Here is a 22,421-nt window from a genome sequence, read left to right on the forward strand (position 1 = left end):
TGGGCCACAAAACATCCACCTGACCCCTCAGACAACACCTCACAGCCAAACCAAATACCCCCCCCCCCCCCCTTCAGAGCCTTCAGGGCTGATAGATAGGTACATCATAAGTGAGACGTGTTTCGAGGCCGTTCACCAACGGCAGGCCCTACCTCATTTCCTGCTCCAGGCAGGAAGGTCTTGACCTTGATGGTCTTTCCCGGCGCAGGGAAGGGGGACTCCATCAGACTCCTCATGAAGGGGTACACCAGGGCAGCGGAGACACCCCTGCGCCTCTCCACCTCATCTAGGATCTGAAGACACAGGGGATGGGGGGAAGGGGGGAGGGGGGGGGTCAGAGAGTGCAGTCATTACACCCCCACTGGATCTGGGCCAGCAGAAGCAGCCACATGGGAAGATGGAATCCGAGCTCTGTTTCGTGGTGGCGCAGAGATAAAGGCGATAGACCGTGACAATGAGGCATGATCACCAAGGCAACAGTGGCTGGAAATGTGGTGGGTTGTTGTCTGCGTAAAAGTTCCAGCAAACGTCTAGATCTGGGATCAGTTTACACTTGGAGAAAAAAAGACGGGATGGATTTGTTTCCGTGTGAGTCTGATATGTGTGGAAAGGATTGGAGAAAAATCCCACCCAATATGTCCATGTGTCTGTTTTAAGACCTAGCCTGGTCCTGTCTGGAAACTCCATTGGAGATCTGCTCACACTCAAGGTCATACACTCCCTTCACCTCGTACACACACACACCACACACACACCACACACACACACACACACACACACACCACACACACACAGCTCCCTGTGAAATCAAACACTCCCATCCTCTCACATTTATTAGAAAAGCACTTCAAACTCCTGAGTGAAGAACATTTCCTCTCTCACCTACGCAACTCTAACCCACAAACGGCTGGCTTTTGAAACCTACACCCAGCCATCTGTACCAGGGCAACTGAACCAGCACTGGCTGTCCTAAATACCTATTCTACGGTATGAACTGTTTTGGCAACAGATGAAAGCTACTTAGACATGAAACCAAACTCAAAGTTACATTGTGACTCCTTACATAGCAACATAAAAATCCCTTCTACTCGAATTTATTCGATTTAATGCATGCCTTCTTTAAGATGAATGGGTAGGAAGATAAGACTGGAGACCTTGAGCACAATGAGCACTCTGTTTCATGTTAAAACAACTCCAAAGTGAAGGAAACAATTACACTGGTAAATCAGAGGGAGAAAAAAATACATAAAAAGAAGGTTTATGTTGACCAGGGTGCCTTCTGAGGGGGAAAGTTGGCACAGCCTGAGCAGAGAGCATGCTGGGAACCCCAGGATGAGAGACAGGTCTCCATAGCACAACAGTTACAAAATGGGCTGTGTGTGTGTGTGTGTGTATGTATGTGTGTACGTGTAATGGCTTGAGCTCACCTTAGAGAACAGGTCAAAGCAGCCCAATCGACTGATGACGCAGTACACCTCAGGAAGCCGAGGTCCTTTTCCACTGGGCTGAGGCAGAGACAGAGACACACGGAGGTCAGTGGTTGAGGGCAGGAGACACATGTGGGCCCGCCTGAGAGGAGGCCAAAACACAACAATGCTCTACTATGTTCACATGGGGCTCAGTGAAGCATGGGGATGTTTCTGATGATGAAATGAGATTCCCATAGTCAAACAAACACAGGTGCGGTGACTGCACAGTTAATGATCACCTTCACCCTCCCAGCTAAACTATCACAGCCCTGCATATCACAGGAGCCAGACAGGCCCTGGCCCTGGGACTATGCACACACACACACACACACACCAAAAACACACTAATAACACACACCTAAAACACACACATCGTCACACACACACACAAATGAGCACATGCAAAAACGCACAAGAGATCCCAATCCACTTGTCCATATTAGGTATGCAATTTTCTCCTCTGCTTTTTCCAAATGGATGATTAAATCAAGCATGTGGTGCTTGGTTAAAGTCCTCAGGAATGCGTGGCCTATGCCAGCCCCTGGACGTCCACCAGCCAAAGAAGCTGAAAGCTCTCTCTCTCTCTCTCTCTCTCTCTCTCTCTCTCTCTCTCTCTCTCTCTCTCTCTCTCTCTCTCTCTCTCTCTCTCTCTCTCTCTCTCTCTCTCTCTCTCTCTCTCTCCTCTCTCTCTCTCTCTCTCTCTCTCTCTCTCTCTCTCTCTCTCTCTCTCTCTCTCTCTCTCTCTCTCTCTCTCTCTCTCTCAGAAAGACAGTCTTGATCAACAGCAAAGTCAGCAGGAACATTGCAGAAACTCAGAAAACTTCAATAATTTATTATAGGTGAGTTTCCTTCCTGGTCTGCTTAGCATGTGCAACCATTTACGACTGCCTACCAAAAGTGTAAATACAGTGTTACAAACACACATATACACACACAATACACACACACATACACACATGCAAGAGTGTAAACATACTTAGGCATTCCAAACGGCAAATAAAGTCACCGCACACACAAAATCACACACCACCCCGTCTACAAACTTCAGCCAAAACGTGGGGATCAACCTCGAAACCTCAAAGGGGGTCGAAGCCTCCACTGCAGTTTGGTGTTCAACAATGACAGAGTCCCGCTTCTCAGGGTTTCTCTCTTCTCATTCCTCTCCTGAGAAACTCCAATTAAACACAGAGCGAGGTTTAACTGGGGTTCGTACCAGTGGTGTTGAAAGACCCAAACAGGCCAGCTTTGTTGCACACGGCCATTAAAACTCCATTTATCCCCTCATACCTAATGTTCCCACCCAGGTTAGTGACGCAGCCTGCCCCGGGGGAGGGGGGCGGGGGGGAGCCACAAGGCACACATGTCAGAGGCTGCCGTACAAAGGCCTGTCATAACAAAGAGGGCCCTCGAGGGTGTGAACAGGGATCTGTGCCCAGAGAAAAGCAACAGCGGCTTACCAGCAAACGCCTGCAGTAGCCAAACCTCCTGCTGCCATCCTCTCCGGTCAACATGAACGAGAAGGTCTCACTACAAGGGAAACACACACACACACACATTCCCATACCCATGCGGAAGGGCATACACATTTGCACACAGACAGGAAACGACATAAACCCACACACACACACACACAGGCCTCATTAGTCAAACCCACACATGTAGATTGTCCAGATTAGTAAGCAGGGATCAAAGCTAGGAGAGTGTTGGATCCCAGGGTGCCTTTAGGCATGGTAAAGGGGTACAGGCTCTGTGGTGCTGAGATAAGACGCTATCGGGGCCTCACAAAAGCTGGATCAGGTACACTGGATCAACCCATCACCATCTCTCCGTCTATCCCTCTGCCTCCGCAGGGCTCCGCAACATGGACTTTAAACCTTCTGTTCCTGCAGGTGACTTCTACATCCCTCACATCCCCGCCCGTGTTAACCGAGCGTGTCGTGTGTCATTATCCCTTGGTGTAGCTGTGGTGCAGCAGTGAGTGGTGGGGAGAGGGGGAAGGGGGGGGGGGGATGGGTCAGGTTGTGAGGCCGTACCTGCTGTACTCAGACACAGGGCTCCAGTCCTTGGCGTCTGGGAAGCAGAACTGAGGGATGGCTTTGAGTCTCTGCTCCGCCTCCCTCATCTGCTTGGTGGGTCTCTCTAGCTGTTGGATCAGAGGAAGGAGGGGAGAGGAGAGGTGGTGAGAGGAGAGGGGGGGAATGGGAACAGGAAATGCCTGAAACACAGTGCCGGTCAGAGAGTCGCTCTCTCCTTCAACCGTCCGTATTTTTTTCACGGTGGAGTCCCCACGGACCTCCTCTACATCCAAGGAGCGATGTCCAGCTCAGTCACTCTCCCACACATGGTCCCGCTTGCTCCTTATCACCCCCCCAATACCCTCCCCTCCCTCCCCCCTCCCCCAGACCTAAGACGTCATTGGGTCAGGCTCTTCTCTGGCAGTGGACCAGCATGCCTCCATCTCCACTGGGACTCTATCACTGAAACAGATCTTAAATAAAAGATCTTTGAGTAACTAAACACTTAACTGCCATAGAAACTGTTTCCTGGTTACACCACTTACTGTCAATAAGCTCCCAGGGCCCCTTGAGCCCATATATTATGATCCTCCTCCTTCTTCTCCTCCAACTCCTCCTCAATCTCTTCATCTCTACCCTGGACTTAAGTGGCCGTGATGGCCACTAAAAGTGAAGAAGATAACGCTAATGTATTTGACCCTATAAATAAATATTGTTCTGTTGGAAAACGGAGCCATTTATAATGCTATTTCGATGTTCGAGCATGAACATGGGTCACTTGGTTTCATACATCACAGGGCAACACACAGGGCCATACCGAGACAGACCCCCACACAGGGAAGGACCCTCTCCCTGGCATGTGTGTGTGAACCCTCAGACTCTAACAAGGCTCTGCAGAACGACCCCGGCGACCTTGAGGTCGGCCCCCTCAGGGCTCCCCCGATGCTCTGGTCGGTTGGTTCCTTACCTTGGGAAACTGGTAGGAGACCTCGGGAGAGTAGGAGTTCTTGGTGGGCTTCTTCTTGAGAGAGACCACCACAAAGTACTCAAAGAGCTCCCTCTCCTGCCACTCAATCAGCTGCAGCTCCAGGGTGCGGTAGCTGGGCGCCCGGCGCAGGATAGACTGCAGCTTGAGCAGCCTCTGGGTGTGGGCTGGGGAGGGAGGGAGGGAGGGAGGGAGGGAGGGAGGGAGGGAGGGAGGGAGGGAGGGAGGGAGGGAGGGAGGGAGGGAGGGAGGGAGGGAGGGAGGGAGGGAGGGAGGGAGGGAGGGAGGGAGGGAGGGAGGGAGGGAGGGAGGGAGGGAGGGAGGGAGGAGAGTTCAGACCTCACAACCAAGCCTGGGTTTAGCACTGCTGCCAACACCCTGACATGAACATAACTCGGCATGCAACGCACACACACACACACACACATTGAGAGAGACAGACAAGGAACTGCCCAATAAGCCCACTCATCCTAGGGAGAACAAAAACCTAGCCACGTAGACACAAGATCACAGAAGGAGCACAAACCTTATAGGTCACCACTACGGTCGCCAGCGATTTGCGTGAGTGTAAAACGACATCAAAGAAGAGTGTAAATACAAGTTGTACAGATGGAGGTGTCAGCTTATGAAAGTCCCAGGAACATTCGCGTTGGCTGTCACTAATCCGTCTCTATTTCAGGGAGTTTTTATTGCCCCAACAACAAGCCAACGGCTAGATGTTTCATAACAGTGACTTGATAGATTTAACAGGGACGTGTGCGGCTGTGGTGTGCGCAGTGAGAAAGGCGTTCTGTGAGTCCGGAGACAAATAGCTGTGGCCCAAGTGCAATATCTCCCACCAGACATTGGCTTTCTGCGGCATGCTGTGACCCCTCACCTTTGAACCTGTCATCAGAGTCGCTCTCACTCTCGCTGTTGTCATCTGTAAACACATACGAGACAGGAGAGAGAAAGAAAAAAAAAACTGTTTGCTGTGGGGTTAGAGGGCAGATCTACAAACGCATGTTTATGCCAGGCAAAGGACATGGCTGGAACTCTATGTGGGTGGCTGAGACACAAATATTTACTCCCTAATCCAGAGAGAGAGAGAGAGAGATGAAGAGAAGGAAGAGAGGGGGAAAAGAGAAAGAGAGAGCCTTACCTCCTCTAAGAGATGCAGTTTCAATGTTGGACAAGGAGAGTTTTTTGAGCCTCTTCTTCCCTCGTTTGGTACAGTAGATGGAGTTGATCCTCTGGACCAGCTGGAAACAGAGAAAGGAAGTCCACTGTTTAAACTATCTAAAGTAGAGGGTTATTTAATCCTCAGTAATGGCGAAGTGAATCAGAGCTCATGGACATCAGCTCCCCTGGAGTGGAATTTGATTCCTTTCAGAGCTCTAGGCACAACCAGAACTAACCGTGGGGCTCGCGGTTTGATACACTACCTGTTGAAATCGTAAAAACAATAAGGCTCAGTTCCAGGACAGTCCGTGAGGACAGGTACCGAAAGAGTCCAGAATGGAGGTACAATTACACATTGTTCACATAACGTTCTCTTTCCCCCTAAAACGAGTATTTATAAACCTTCAGTGAGCAGCTAACTTTCAGAATCAGAGTCGGCCCCTCCAGATTGAAGGGAGCGTGCGGAAGGAGGGAAGAGCAGGGGATCATGAAGAGCTGAGCATGGAGCCTGAGGGGTCTGTTCCTCGAGTCTGCTAACTCAGCGCGACAGAGGGAGCGGAACGGGAAACGATCCCGCTCTGAGACGATGCCAGAGTAGGCCGTATCTCACAGACTGGACTGGTGCTAGGTAAGAACACCCTTGCCATAGTTTTGCGCCAGTCCACATGACCACATGACCTCTCTCTCTCTCTGAGAGAGGGGGGAGGGGGGGGGGCGTACCTTGGGGATCCTGCGGTGCCTCCGGGACGTCAGGGTGTCGCTGGCGCTGCTCACGCCGTCGTCCAGCAGGCCGCAAGGGGGCGGGGCCACGCCCAGCAGCAGCATGTCGTCGTGGCTATGGCGCTTGGAGAGGCGGGACAAGCGGTGGCTCTTCCTGTCCGCCGGACCGGACAAGCGCAGGGATTGGCTGCTGGACTTGGAGGGCAGCTGTGTGTGTGTGTGTGTGTGTGTGGGGGGGGGGGCAGAGGGGGAAAAAGGGGAGGGGGGATGATCAACGTGTGCACTTAGCATCTTAACCATATGAACAGTTAGTGAGATCAAATTATAAGGCTCTTGGCTAGCGATGCGGGGATTCTACTCAAATAAATAATAGGAAACTGTTTCTAACCAACTTTTACCATAAGACACAGGCCACCCATATTATTAAATCCTGAGAGCCAAATCTACATTTCCAGACTAGCTGGACAGCTGAATGGAACACAGGATCACACAGCTCAGAGCAGAGCAGAGAAGGAAAAACCTTGCTGTGAAACAAGATTTTGGTGGGATCCTGTCCAAGTTTCGAAACTGTCTAAACTACATTCTGGGGGGGGGCAATATTTGAACCCCAAGAAAACAGATGAGGTTCCAGTTGAGAGCGGGGTTCCCTCAGCAAACCCACCTGAGGAGGAGAGTTCAGTTTCCTGTCCGTGGAGGTCCAAGTGCGGTTGCTCTCCGGTGCGAGACGAGACTTGCGGCCCAGACTCCGGCGCTTCAGGTCCACGTCCTCATACGGGTTCTCCTTCTCTGCAGGCACACAGGTCACAGGTCACAGGTCATTAACGCTTAAACAGACCTAACTCGATTCCCGACAACAGATAAATCCAGAAACACACAGAGAGGAATGGATGTGTCTGACCCCCCTCTAGTCCTCCTGAACTCCGGTGACCGCTCGGAGGCTACTCTACTCTGGGCCTCTGGTGAGTCACAGCTGGGGCATGACAACTGTCTGTGGGGGGGGGGGGGGATAATATCCCCTCCGGTGTCACGGTCGGTCTGACATCATTGCACACTGACGTTTTGTTTTTTGCTGATCATTCTAGGCGGGGTGTACTCATAATAGACTGCGACTGCTGTTTCCAAGGAAATGCTGAAATAATGTTCCTCGGGCGATAACTGATAGCAGAGGTGGGAAACCAGTGATTCCGCACGGAGCTGCCTTCGCTGACATCACTTGGAGAGCGGCCAGCTCGGATGAAGTTGTTGTGTAACGCCGCAGTCCATGTCCATTCAGACATGTGCTCTGAGAACAGTATGTTGGCTGGGTCTGAAAAGGTTGTGAGAAAGTAAAGGAACTGCACTGAAGAAGGAAAACAGGGCCAGATGGTGTCTGAATGCACCCGGGAGAAGGTTCTCACAGGAGAAAAAGAATCAGCCTTCTAAAGAAACTCAACTTAATGTATGACTGGCTATTATCTCTCCTGTATGATGTCCTGCATCAGGGGAAAACCCTGCTATCTAGAGAACAACAAGGGCCTATGTCAATGGCACAACGTAATGCGGGTTAAAAGTGTATTTAAGGCTAATTTAACAACATGACTAAGCAGTAAAGCAGAACAGCTTGACACTCATGCTCCTCCAGAGTATTCTGCCGTGTCACCCAGATCCAGAATAGGTGACATTCCAGACTGAATCCCCCGCGTGTGATTAGGCCTGTGGGGGGACAATAACTGGGTTGGGCTGACCCCTGGTTGATCCAGGGCTCCATTAGACCGGGGCTGCGCTGTAATGAAAGCCTGCTGGGAAAATGATACGTGTCCCAGGATGCTGATGCTTCGGAGGGTACTAATCAGCTCCTCTGGTTGGGTTACACTCATCCAAATGTTCCTCACTCGCACAGGGGATGGGCGGGGGAGGAGACACATCTCAACAGCAAACACATCTACACGCACACACACACACCCTTTAAAAGGCACAGAGACTCATCCACCAACCGCACACACGCAGTCAGACATGGACGCGCAGTTTACACACAAGCACACACACTTGTGATTGCACCTCTGTTTACACAATAGGGCAAGACTATACACACAATGTCAGTATTGGATTACCCTGCGAAATGGCTATGGGCAGACTATCCCGCAGCAAGGAGTGGCTGCAATCCACAACTCACCCATTCTAGTGGTAAACAGTCCAACAGAAATGTACAGTGGACCAAAATGGGGTGCAGTTCTGTATAAACATTTGGTGGCACCGCGAAACCATAATGTTCATCCACCCTGAGGACAGAATCCTGGCGACCACATGGACCAAGCTATGCAGGGAGATGTTCAGTATTTTTGGATCCCCCCCACCATCTGATAGTCAAAAGCAAAACCAGTTGGAGTATAGGATATTTTATCCCCTGTCTGCAGGCCATCTACAGTGTGTATACAGAACCTGAACCAATCTTGGTGGATGATGATGACATGGCCAAAGGAAATGTTTACTCCAGCCAGGGGATTCCCAGGAGTGTGAGAGCAGATAAAGTTTGTCTGAGGCTCTCCAGCCATCTTACCCCTGCTCCACCACAGCAGAGATGAGCTGATGCCATGTGTCTGGGTCAAGATGAGTCACTGCCTCACAGGAAAGGAAATCTATTCCCAATTTCCAAAATATGACTCCACAGAATGGCCAAACATCATGATTCATGTATCATGAATCTGGAGCCCAGACCGCAAGTGACTATGATTCTCTTGGTAGATCTTGACAGTTGGGACTCTGGAGGTATCAAAGAATCACTGTGATCTCTCCACGGGGTTAGTGAAGTGCTTTGTCCTTGTCTCTCTGGTCTGAAATAAGAGCAGCCAGAGACCTAACTCATCTCCCAACGATGCAACTTCCTCTAAAACAGAACGTCAGACCTGTAAACCTCTGGCCAGTAGTCGGATAAAAACCGCCATTCCGTGTCTGCGTGGAGGCCAGCCAGCCAGCCAGCTCAGACCAGGAGCAGATTCACTGGGGACACGCTCACAGGAACACAGATGCAAAGGATTCCTCTGGAACTAATCAGCATTCACAAAAATGTTGGAACCGCATCGCCGATCCCACACTCTCTGAGGTGTTGGCCAGACAATGGAGGCTTTGTTGGGGTTCGCATGATAGTCATCCCCCCCTCTGCCACACGGTCATGCATTCATGCTCAGCCTGGGACCACTGGTCATCTCCACTGATGAGAATAAAATGCCACAGAGCAAAGACAATGGAGGGAGAGAGAGAGAGAGAGAGAGAGAGAGAGAGAGAGAGAGTGAGAGAGAGAGAGAGAGAGAGAGAGACAGAGAGAGAGAGAGAGAGAGAGAGAGAGAGAGAGAGAGAGAGAGAGAGAGAGAGCCAGCCTTGTCATTGCGGGTAATACACACCGAATCAAAACCACTCCTATACATTTCATCCCTTTACTTTGCCATAACTACATTTTATTAGGGATACATTCAAACGTGACAGACAGCTCTCAGTCGCCCCCTCCCACCCTCCTCCCTCTCGGCCCTCAATTTCCTCTTGACTCGGTGGGCCAGCGTGGATGTCCAGGCCCAGCCTCATCAGCAGAGCAGAGATTTATAGCGTCGGAGCAGACGTGACAGACGTCAGCGCCACATGAAGCTCCTCTGGAGAGCTGGCCTTTTCACTGGGCTGCCGGCCCTGACTCCTTTCCTAGTGGAAAGGAATTTGGCTCTTAAAAATGTCCAGCACGCCATACTATTACTTAGTGTGTAACCCTTCGGCACTGAGAGCTGTGAGTTGGTGGTGTTCATGGTGATATCCTCTGCATGTCACTAAAACTCTCCATGGGTGAAAAGCCTTTGCTGGAGAGCGCATACCTCCACAACATGTGATTGATGTGAATTCTACCTCAGGCTCTGGAAGGTCTGGACTTGGCATAAAGCACTGTCAAGTTGACATTTTCCCAAAATGGTAAAAAAAAAAACAGTCCAATCATGATGGAATCCAGATTCTTGAGAGGAAAGGAAAGTCAGTGTTTGTTCTAAGGCATGACAGGGTGATGAGTATTGATTTGGGGGGTCCAAACACTGCCATGCAGTGCTGAGTAAACAAACAGCAATGAGTTACATGTTCGTTCAGCTCTGACGTTTTATAGACAGTATTTCAGGAAGGGTTGGTTGTTCCCATAGAAAGGGGAAACGATACAAATTTAAACCATGACTGTCAAATTCTTGTTCACCAGGGGAAGGCCAGCATTATATAACCCATCTGTTGCAGCTGGCCCACTCATAACCATTGTCTAAAAACAGAGCATGTAGCCTACTGTATTAAGAAACACATCTTTGCACCAATCAATAAAGGCTGATATGATGACAGATGCAGCCACCATAACTCCACCCCATCTCATCCATGCAGAATTTGAAATTGTTACACTGTTTCCGAGATTAAACCTCTCCAACAATCTATCCTCTACCATCTGAGAAGAGTAGGGCATTACAGAGCTTTCGATACTGTGCAAATACACTTTTTATCACGAGCATTTTGTATTCATTGAGATGACCTCAGTTAGGTACGAGGTCATGACTGGATCTATACAGTTCTCTGAGATTCCATAAGTGGGCTCGATATTTACCTACTATGTCCTCATAGGCGTTCTCCTCTAAAGTGCTTTTGGAGCCGGGTCGACTGCGGGGCTCGGTGGGGATGGTGCCGTTCTCTGTGGGCGAGGACGGGTGTGAGGAGGGCTGGCTGGCAGAGTTCTCCAACTCACATGACCCCCTGTGGACGGAAAAAGACAGTGTGAAGGTTGGACTGAGGAGAAGAAGAGAGGGAGGGACAGCAGGAGAGGGAGGGAGGGAGGGAGGGAGGGAGGGAGGGAGGGAGGGAGGGAGGGAGGGAGGGAGGGAGGGAGGGAGGGAGGGAGGGAGGGAGGGAGGGAGGGAGGGAGGAGGGAGGGAGGGAGGGAGGGAGGGAGGGAGGGAGGGAGGGAGGGAGGGAGGGAGGGAGAGAGAGAGAGAGAGAGAGAGAGAGAGAGAGAGAGAGAGAGAGAGAGAGAGAGAGAGAGAGAGAATGACAGAGAAAGGGAGAGAGGGAGAGAGTACTGTTCGGAAGAAAAAAGGACACAACAGAAGAGTAAAGGATGGTGAAACATGTACGGTGGAGTGTTGACAGAGGAGAGCTGCAGTCCAGAGGTTTTGGGCCACTCCTGATTTCGTCCACAGGCTGATTACAATCAAGACTGGACCACCTGAGCAGATGAAAGCCACCAGAATGTTCCAGAGCCCAAAATATACCTCATCCCTCAACAACCCTCTCTAAAGCTGCCAATTACACTGACACACTGAGAGAGGGGAGATAAAACCACCTACTGGAGACTGGTGAGGGAGAGCGATGCAAATCGAATTATGCTGACAGCAACATGTGCTCCAATCAGAAAACAATTTCCTCTCTATTTATGACAAAGCAATATGTTTGCCCGCAGCCTGTGCACTGTATGCCGTTCATAGAATGATAACATATGTATGCCTGGACGTAAAAAGAAAAAGAGAGAGACAGAGATGGAGGCAGAGAGAGAGAGAGAGAGAGAGAGAAAGAGAGAGAGTGACAGAGAGAGAGAGAGACAGAGAGAGAAGGAGAAACGTTTCTGTTTTGTGAGATGCATTAGCGCAGTGAGCTCACGCCTGCCCCATTGACGGCTCGTGGCTTTTAAGCGTCCTCTGAAATTGCTTGGGCCGCAGGAATGTTAAACACTGACTCTGAGTCAGGGACATGAAAGGGTCTCCTCCTCCCTGCTCATCAAGAAGACGCTGGCAGGGCCTGGCTCTCACTCATTACTGGACCAAACTAGCCTTGGCTCTCAGAAGCCTTCAGTATCTCAAGGGGGATATGGAAGGAGGACCATAAACAATGTCAAGTGTTCCACAACGCCAATAGGATTTCAGCTACACAATTCTAACAGCATGACGAACAGAAACAGGGGTCCTTCCCAGGCTTTCTATGCGTGTGTCTAAACAAAAAAAACAAAAAAGGATTGAGATTATCATTGTTTCAGTATGAAAATCATGTTGTTCTGTTTTGATCTAAGGGTTCATGTTCACAGAGACTAAGCTCACTTGTTGGCTTCAAGGACAGATTCTTTCATGGACTTGGTCAGACAGTTGGGTTTCAGCTGATGCATTTAAGTGTGCAGCTTCGAGGCTTTCAAGTCTTAGACCAACGACGTCATCACCAGAGTGAGGCTCCAAACTACTAGAGTTCCTCATAGGTCAATGAAAACCTGCCCCACAAGAAAAAATGGACCTGCAGAGAGTCTGACTCGTTCAATGTTTTTTGTCTGAATGGTAACATTCATGACAAATTACATTTGAAAAGCCAGAATAACACAACGTTTAAATAATGGTAGTACAACAACGCGATACTCTTCAAACAACGCCAAAAATACTACCGTCTAAGATAGGTAAACATTGAGGCCTTACAAAAATTAACAGCAGACTGAATGTTGAGCTCAGCTTGTTATCACACAGCGAAAAGAGGAATCACTCTAGTTTGCTGAACTGGGATGTAGGTAATGTGTACAAGACTACAGTAAGAGACAAAAGGCAGTAACTAAATATACCAGAAAACCAAAAGAGCAAATAACGAGCCTGTGATCCCTACCCCTAACAACATTCTCAGGACATGTTAGAAACATTCCCAAATCCAAGACAAATAAATGATTTCCCGTCCATGTGGAACTCTCAAAAGGGGTCTAAACAAATTCAATGCCTGTGTGTTTTTACTGCAGCGACCGCAGGGCTCACGTTATGTTGTGCAGCCACATAAATCCGCCCTATCCTCCAATGCTGCTGGTTCTGAACGAGGGAGAGGTCGCAGAGCAGTGTTTGTGTGTGTGTGTGGGGGGGGTGGTGCAGGAGGGGGGGCCACACACATGTTTTTACTGTCTGAGAAGGAAGACAGCTTCACAGACAAGCAACGGGTGACCATACTTGGGACAGCCTGGCTAGCACGTCAAGCTAACTGCCCCGCGGGTTGGTCTGCGTGTCGACGAGGCACACAGCGACGACCGTCGCCTACGCTCACCTCTCCTGGAGTCTCTTGGGGGAGCTCCCGTCTGTCTTGGGCGCCCTCATCATGCTGGGGGCGGGCGTGGAGGGCAGGGGCGGGGGAGACTCGGAGGGGCCGCCGGCAGGCAGCCCGTTGCTCGGCGACGTGCCCTTGTGGTTCCGGTTGGCGTCGTACTCGAAGGTGCGTTTGGGTTTGGGCAGGGGGTTGACGGGCGTGCCCCCCGGGGTCAGTGGCGCGGGGGGCTCCGGGCTCTCGGAGCGGGTCGAGCTCACGCTGAACCTCTGTCTCAGTCTGGAGAGCTTGTCGGAGGAGGAGGAGGGGGGCGCATCCGGCTCGGTGGCTACCGAGCAGATACTGCTGCGCTTGCTGGTGCACGCGCTGTCGAGGTCGTCGATCCCGCCTATGGTGAACGACTTCTGTCTGGCCTTGTCTGGCGCGTAGCAGTTGTTGAGATACTGAGGAGGAACCGGGCCGGGGCTCTCCTTCAGGGCTTGCTCGATTTTCTGGATCCTGTTGAGGACGGCGGATGTGTCCTTGCGGGCGGAGAGGGAGCGCAGGAATATTCCGGAAGGTTCTTTCTTGCCTATCCTCTTCTGGAAGCGGCCCAGGCCCTCCCTGTCCGAGGCGGCCTCTTCTTCCTCCGTCTCGGGGTAGGAGCACTCGGAGAAGGCCGTGCTCATCCTCCGGACCCCCTTGAAGTCGAAGGTCTTCTCGCTGCAGGGTGAGGACAGCAGGCTGGGGCAGCCCTCGCTGCCGCCGCCGACGCGCTCGCTTCCGGGCCTCTTCTCCAGACACAGGCTCATCCTAGGCAGAGCCACCCTCCTGCACTCCCATTCCGAGATCTTCTTGCGGATGGTGGCCGAGGAGGCGCCCGGGGCTGGGCGGCTGAGAGAGAGGCTGCGCTTGTGGCCGTGGTTGGTCGACGGGCCCAGAGAGAGGGTGCTCCAGCTCAGGGGCCGGTCGCTCAGTCCATCCCCCCCGGGGAGCTGCTCCTGTTTCTGGGTGTCGTGCTGGGCCTCGTCCCCCTGGTCCTCCTGACCAACCACAGGGGTGGTTGGGCCTGAGGGCTTGTAGATGGAGAGCTTGTTGTCCAGGCAGCTGATGCTCTTGGACTTAGTGAGGCGGTTGTGGGCGTCCCAGGCGGCGGAGAGGGAGGCGCCGCTGCGCAGGCTGCCGGCCTTGCTGCCCCAGCTGGCCTTCCCCAGCAGCCGGCCGTCGGTCCTCACGTATCTGCTCTGCTTCCCGGAGTCCTCGCTGTCGCTAAGCGGGGAGCGGTGCTGCCCCTGGGTGGCCGAGAGGATGGGAGGAGGCGACGCAGACTGGCACCTGCAACGAGATAAGAGGGGGGGGAGGGAGGGAGATGTTGTGTCAGAAAAAGTCCCTTCGCCGGTCATTCCTGATAACGTGGCTTTATGTGTTCCCAAGTACCAAATGTAGAAATAGCCTCCTTCAGACCATTAAACAGCTTGAAAGAGATAGCTTTAAGGGCTTCCTAGAATTCAACTGAACCTTGCTGGCATTGAGAGAAACTAAGTGTGGAATACCACTAGTTACCTCAGGTGTGTCGGGCCTGCCAGGGGAAAATCAATCATGTTTAATCTCACAAGGCAACAAAGCAAAACACTTCTCAGAGAAGAAAGAGAAGCAAGGAAAAATCTCCAAAGCCTTCGTTTCTTTCTAAGATAATAGGCAACATGAAAACGTTGACCACTCATGTCAAATACCCAAAGGAAAGCACCCAGCAATTTGACATAATTTTGGCAGTATGGGATCCGTATGAAAGCCAAAGCAAATACTGATCGACAGTAAAAAAATGCGTTTGTGGATTTTTCCACATAATTAAAATGATTTGGGTCGAATTTATACGGACCCCACACACAAAGACATGAGAAGCCACAACCACACAAACCTTACCTCCAGGCCGGCAGTATCTCTCGCCCTTGGAAGTTCAAGGTAGCTGCAGTGATTTTCCTGTTCTTCCCTTGTCTGGTCCTAACAGATCCAGAGAGCTCAAGCCTGTCCCTGGCTCATCACTGACTAGCCCATTGTTCACCTCACATGCACACGCTCAGACACACACACACACACAGGAAGCGTCACTGTTGTCTGCTGAACCATGTGAATCAGCACTCTGTTGACCTCATCGAGAGCTTCATCCACAAAGAGCCTGTTCCTCCTCATCCTCCTTCTGACTCTGCAGTCCTGACGGAGTCTCAGGGCTCAGTTCTCAGATTCGCTGCCAACGCTTGCGAAATCCCAGCGTTGGGGATCTGATGTCACAGCGATGGTTAGAATAACAAGTGAGAGCTGGGAGGAGGGAGGGAGGGAGGGGGCTGAGACAGGGCTGGGATCCAGGGATGCAGGTTGGGACAGATCTCTTAGCACCTCCCTGCCCTGCCCTGCCTTCTTTTCACACGAGAGTGGAAGGGAGGGAGGGAAGGAGGGAGGGAGGGAGGGAGGGAGGGAGGGAGGGAGGGAGGGAGGGAGGGAGGGAGGGAGGGAGGGAGGGAGGGAGGGAGGGAGGGAGGGAGGGAGGGAGGGAGGGAGGGAGGGAGGGAGGGAGGGAGGGAGGGAGGGAGGGAGGGAGGGAGGGAGGGAGGGAGGGAGGGAGGGAGGGAGGGAGGGAGGGAGGGAGGGAGGGAGGGACAGGCTGCACCTGGGAACCTGCAGGCCGAGGCCAGCAGCACTGTGGTGGGTATGACTTCTGTCCTACTGCCCTGATACACACCCAACACCTCCAGGCCTCAGCTCACAGGCACCATCTGTTATGGGTGTCATATATGACGTATGCCTGTTGGCAGTCGGGTTTTAGCCATCCCAGCAGATAGAAATCGTTCCTCGGTCATGGATTCAAATTCGGAATGATTATGTTGAGCAATCAAAACGCTTCATGTCGTATAGTCACCACGGTAGTCACCAGACTTAGACTCACCTTCTGTAAGTCAAGAAGCTTCCCATTTAGCTTTCCATTAACCATGCCAGTGACTTGAGAGGAAAAGTCGATAGTTAGGTATCCTAAACTAAACACACACTATGATTCCGCTATGTCAACAAAATTGGAGACACAATGTCACAGACTGTCACAGGAAGAGTCATGAACGAAGTCAACTCAACAGTGGAATGTGACCGACGAATCCAACCCATCAATCAACAGTTAGTTATCAGTCCTTATGGGTTCATACGAACCCATTCTGCTGCTGAGAGCCACTCCAGCTGTGCTCTGAGGGAATACAAAAGCACAGCCCGGGTGGCTTTTCCTTTAGTGAATTCCTGGTTGCTAGCTCCATTGAGGAGGAGGGGGAGAGGACCTGGCTATGGAAGCTTGGTTTGGACTACTGACAGTGAGAAAAATGAGGTCCTGGTCAGACATGATTCTCATTAGGCCTGCATCAGAGACGAGGTTCATTCACAACCTTCGACCTTCATACATCATCGTATAGCAGGCCAGCGCCGCTGTGGGGTTTGGGAGATCCAATTACCAAATGTCTCAAATGAAAAAGTACAGTGTAGTCTACAAAACATGCAATATGGCCTAATAGGGAGAGTGCATGGGCACAAAGATGGAAGTCCCATAATTTCAAAACGCTCTACGGTATCATATGGTATCTATCATAACGGCATGCATAATCACACAAATTCACCATTACATTTTGATGGCATTACTCTTCACAATAAGCCTTCAGTGCAGTAGGAGTTCTTTTCTGAAAGCCACCGCTCTGCAGAGGGAAATGGCATACGGAGGGGCCCATGAATCACATGAAACTTAACTAAACACAGTGCAGCCGACAATGTACACCATCAATTCAAGCAAGGTTCTTGGTTGACGTACAAACAGCCTTCACACACTGTGATATGGCCTAAACCACCCTAGTGACTAACTCGGTGTCATATCACTGCTGATTTGTTTGGAATTGTGTCATATATCAGTTGAAATACCCCCCCTTGCACCCATCACACTATTATACACGCATTTAAATTCAATCAGCCGTGACAAAATAGCGTAAGTTTTAGAAAGATTCCCGTTGGTCCGCCTTGGCTGGAATGACTCCCGCACAAAAGGAAAACACTGAGCAGAGTTCTTTGGTCATGCCTCCCTGGTGGCACTGGTGTCTGGGTCTGTGAGAGTGTTCTGGTGGTCAGGACGGGGCCAGAGAGAACACGCCCGGCCTGGCACTGGACAGCCTCAACTGGGCCGGCCACACATGGACAGAGCAGGGTGCCAGTGGGGGGTGAGCTGCTGACTTCTGGCTCCTGTAGTCCATCGCTCTTCCAGGGCACATCAACCACAAGCCACTTCCTGTTTCAGGGCCACGCCAATTCAAGAGGGAGGCCAGTAAGGCAAATAAATAGATAGATTTTTGGAAAAGAGAACGCATCAAAATTGACTTGACCCCCCCTCCCCAAGATCATAATGGTCTCACTTCTCTTTCTCTCTCATAAATGAGTTTTATTCCATTTGCTTTGACCTTTTGGTAGATTTATATCCAGCTTTTCCAGTGACTTCATTTGTTTTCTCAACGATTATCTTTTCTATTAAAAGAAGTGTCCATCACAAGCCCTTCACCCCTCCTGAATCTCATGAGAAATGGTCTCCTCAGCATTTTTCCTGCCAAGGAATGAGAGTGATTTGCTGCCTACATTTATTTTTTCAACTCTGTGTAGCATAGCAGGACTGGTGGGAGGATTGGGAAGGGTATAACACATGGTTGTCTGTTCATGCATAGATTACAGATAGCTCATTATGTAGTTCCCGGTTACTACATTTGAATTCACATTCATTGTTTGGAGTTTTGTCCCGAGAAAATGAGAATGTATTCAAGTGAGTGCAGTTTCGTTCACGGAGTGAAACTGTCAGATGAGCCATAGATGTGGAGTGTCAGATTGGTCTAAGGTCAAGTGAAACCAACCTCTCCCCTTCTTCACCTCAGAACGTTCTCTGCTAGAGGGCAGGGCCAGCAATGAACACCTCGGGAAACAAGGTGAGGTGGCACGACTCAGCAGAACTCAGCACAGAATGATTATCTCCTGAACAAATAGCTGTCAGAGGTGGTCATGTTCCAACTCCTCCAACTCCTCACCAGCAAAGGTGCTCTCAGCGGGCCAGTGCAGAATACGGTGCCAGCCAGCAGCTTAGCAAGTTTCCAACTGGCAGCCATGCTCATTCTTATCACTGAGGGGATCCAACCAAAACACACGCACACATACAGCCAAGTTTTACATTCAGTACATGTTCCACAGGGAAAGTTCACTTCCTAATACCGTACATTCAGCACTCGAAGACGAAACGCTGAACGGTAATGGATTGCAACCATGGAAGTCTAAATCTTCCACTTCACATCTGAAATCCTTTACGAGCCTGTTCTCACGCTGGCTGGAGCTTGAGGACAAGTCTGTGGACACACTCGTACAGGGCGCACGAGTAGTGCCGTACGGGATGAAAGATATGACATGCAGGCCGAGACGACCATAGCCAGCAATCTCATTATCAGAGCTTATTTGCTTCTCTCCTCCGGCAGGAATATGTAAGCTCTCACCATGTTCACTCAAACAATCCACACTTTAAGGAGACAAGAGTTTATAGCTGAAAGGGGGCCTTATTCCAGAAGTGCGCTTAACACAACACAGAAACTCTGCTTTACTGGAAGACTGAAGGAAATGAAACCGAAAAGGGCAGCCTGTGTATATTACCGAGGAACATCGCATGAATAATAGCTGTGGTTTGATCATTTGCAGGGTTAGGATGCTGGATTGAAATGACTTGTTTGGTTTATCAGTCATGCAGTTTACAGGAATAACCTGAAGGAAAATCCCAACTGGTGCAACTGAGCACATAAGCACCTGTGCTGAGAAGTGACCTCATAGAGGATGTTGGCAGCCTTCCTGTCAGTTCTCCATCTCTCTCTCCCAGTCAGATGATGTTACTGATGTTACTGACGTTACTGATGTTACTGATGTTACTGACCTCTCTGGGATAATGTTACTGATGTTACTGGTGTTACTGACCTCTCTGGGATAATGTTACTGATGTTACTGGTGTTGCCAGTGTTACTGACCTCTCTGGGATAATGTTACTGATGTTACTGGTGTTACTGACCTCTCTGGGATAATGTTACTGATGTTACTGGTGTTACTGACCTCTCTGGGATAATGTTACTGATGTTACTGGTGTTGCCGGTGTTACTGACCTCTCTGGGATGTCGCGAGGGACTTTACAGCCTCCTGATCGTGGTGCAGCCTTGGCACTCTTGTTGGCAGTCATCGTCTCTCTCAGACTGCCCGCTCATCTGAAGGGCAGACAGGCAGACAAACAGAAGGGCATATTAAACACCAGAGATATGAAGCACTAGCACAACAAGACCAGCCATTCAGTCTTGTAGAGTGCATCTGAGGAGAAGAGAATGGGACAGGTCACCTGTGACAGCCTGAAATACATGGGGAACAATGGACTGTAAGTCATGAATATCTACTAATGGGAAAAAGGTTCTCGTAAACGAAGCATGACTTAAAATATGCATACTTGAATTAGACCGTGAACAAAGTAGGTCAATACGCTCAGTGCATATTTTGGCCAAAACCATGACAAATATGGGCCTTATTCCCTACCATGGGAATGCCATATCAGATATCAGATCCATGACTTCACTGGATTCCTAACTGTGTGAGTAAACACAGCAAACAACAGTTGGGACAGACAGGACTGTAGTTGGACTAAGGCGGTGTCCTCCAGACTCTGATCCTCCACCTCGCTCCTCTCACACAGATGAATGGAAACGCGGTAATCATGAGGTCACGGCTCGGAGCTAAAATGGGCCCTGATGTCTGAAAACAGAGGACTAAATCCTTTGGTTACCACAGAAACAGCGGAATATTTCTGAAATCGTCTTGCCAATTGGAGAGGTTTCCGGGTTCTTGTTTAAAAGAACTATTCAATCTCAGTCTGTTGTTACCCCATAAATTCGGAGTGGATACGCATGTGAAAAAGGTGGATTTATATAAATGACAGAACAAGTTGTAGATGGTATTTTTGTAAACAGAAGAGATGAGCCAAATTTAACCGAGAAGACTCTCAAACCATCAAAGCAGTGTGTCTGCGTATGTGTGTACGTGTGTGTGTCTGTCTGTCTGTCAGCATGTGTGTGTATCTGTGTGTGTGTCCACAAAAGTGTCTGTGTTTGTATCATTCTTTGTTTGAGGGGAGCAGCCAAGATTAACAGACTTAAGTTCCTCTCTTGGCTCATTAAATGGTGATTGCTTTTTCCCATGAACGTGTTCACCTAGAGGAGCCGGGGGAAAAGTCCAGTGTTTTCGTTGCTGATATTAGTTTTATAAGCTGCGTAGGAGAGTGGTGGTTTCTGTCATGCAGGGGCCAGGACTCAGGCTAAACACAAAGCACATATTCTCACACGGGCTATGAAACTCCCTTTTGTCAACATCAGATTCAATCATGTCTCTGCCTCCTGAGTCAAATGTGATCAAGGATTTTTTGCTCACCACAAGATATTTAATGTTGTAATAAACATGGAGCAAGGAATGTTCAAAATGAGTCGCTTATTGTAGTTCACAGCTTCTCCTCTTTGCAAGAATGCACATTATGCAAGCTCAGAGGTCAAACGCCAGCAGGAACACCCTATAATTTAACCTCTTCCTCACCCTACACACTTCCTGGATGCTTAAGACCATGCAGCCCATTCTTAACCATTTCCTCCCTTCAAACCAGAGGCCATTCTCATCGTCACCCAGAAAGCGTCAAATAAATACAGCCTCGGTTCTTTAAACAAATCCACGGACTCCCTCTCTTTGATTCTATTCACAGCGCCTGTTATGGTTTGAGGGGAGTTCGGTGGAGGGCACTGGGAGATCAGGGGTGGAGGAGGGGAGAGTACTGGGAGATCAGGGGTGGAGGAGGGGAGAGTACTGGGAGATCAGGGGTGGAGGAGGGGAGAGAGTACTGGGAGATCAGGGGTGGAGTAGGGGAGAGAGTACTGGGAGATCAGGGGTGGAGGAGGGGAGAGTACTGGGAGATCAGGGGTGGAGGAGGGGAGAGAGTACTGGGAGATCAGGGGTGGAGGAGGGGAGAGTACTGGGAGATCAGGGGTGGAGGAGGGGAGAGCACTCAGCCAGGCTTCTCTCAGAAGCCTCTTGTTTACAGGAAGTTGTTGTACGAGTGAGCGGGCCGGCCAGTGGCGGAGCGGAGCCCTATAGAGACAGATGAGGGGAGAGATGGCATTCCTGCTGTCAGCTATTTCCTGTTTCACTGGACCCAGAGCTAGAGGACAGGGCATATATCTTCATTTTGGTCTGGCGTAGGGAACGGGACTGCCTTGTGCCTGACTGATCTTAACAACTGCTGTTGTTGTTCTTTTCCTGTCTATCGGCGTCAGTGTCGAGAAAGGTACCACTTTACTAAATGTGCCCAGGGTTTGCAGCAAAGTTGATATTGAATTTCATACAGTGTACTCATTCTTACACAGAGAGAAATAAGGACCCAAAGGCATACTTGGTGTTACACCTATTACTCACACCTGTATTCATAAAAGTCATTATCTAATTTAATGGGTGTTTTTTTTTAAAGAAAAGTAGAACATGAAAGCACATGAAATATTAGATGACTTTTGGACAGGATATAAGATGTCTGAAAATATTGCTATTTCTGTGTAATACCTGTTCCAGCTAGATGAAATATTCAGTGGAGAGGCCGTTTTTGCCAGTGAGGCTGAATATTTTCATGGACTTGCTGAGAGATCCACAGCTGTATAAATACTATACTCTGTGCTTTAAAACATACTGGCTATTAAATCATTTTCAATTGTAACATCTGGGAAGCAAATACAGCATTCTTAAGAAAATAATTCAGATAAGTCATCAAGGTCACCACACGAATTAACAGCACGGTGCTTCACTGCTGGCCACAATGTTTTTCTACAGGAAATGTACAGAGAGATTAAAGGCAAACTAGATCTTGTTTCATATCATTTCTAATCAATACAGCTTCCAAGTGTAGCCATTCCTAATAAATCCTGTACACGACAAAATGTGCCATGACAAGTGACA

General features: G+C 49.9%; 1 protein-coding gene across 3 annotated transcripts in view; it reads right to left on the bottom strand.

The window, feature by feature from the left end:
• dennd2b (DENN domain containing 2B) overlaps window positions 1–22,421 on the bottom strand; it is a 42,611-nt gene that overhangs the window by 10,531 nt on the left and 9,659 nt on the right. For all 3 annotated transcript variants that reach the window (XR_014732263.1, XM_084682406.1, XM_084682404.1), the window contains exons 2-13: window positions 19,556–19,654; window positions 13,386–14,696; window positions 10,939–11,084; window positions 7,012–7,136; window positions 6,351–6,557; window positions 5,611–5,710; window positions 5,347–5,391; window positions 4,452–4,636; window positions 3,503–3,612; window positions 2,927–2,996; window positions 1,428–1,505; window positions 153–293 (exon numbers count right to left, since the gene is read on the bottom strand). Coding sequence is in view for 2 of the 3 variants with exons in the window: in XM_084682406.1 (XP_084538532.1) it covers window positions 153–293; window positions 1,428–1,505; window positions 2,927–2,996; window positions 3,503–3,612; window positions 4,452–4,636; window positions 5,347–5,391; window positions 5,611–5,710; window positions 6,351–6,557; window positions 7,012–7,136; window positions 10,939–11,084; window positions 13,386–14,696; window positions 19,556–19,629 (2,592 nt within the window). In the remaining variant the exon portion in view is untranslated. The remainder of the gene's footprint in view (window positions 1–152; window positions 294–1,427; window positions 1,506–2,926; window positions 2,997–3,502; window positions 3,613–4,451; window positions 4,637–5,346; window positions 5,392–5,610; window positions 5,711–6,350; window positions 6,558–7,011; window positions 7,137–10,938; window positions 11,085–13,385; window positions 14,697–19,555; window positions 19,655–22,421) is intronic.

The sequence above is a fragment of the Hypomesus nipponensis genome, chromosome 19, assembly GCF_054491055.1.
Source record: "Hypomesus nipponensis isolate SF chromosome 19, ASM5449105v1, whole genome shotgun sequence".
Classification (NCBI taxonomy): Eukaryota; Metazoa; Chordata; class Actinopteri; order Osmeriformes; family Osmeridae; genus Hypomesus; species Hypomesus nipponensis.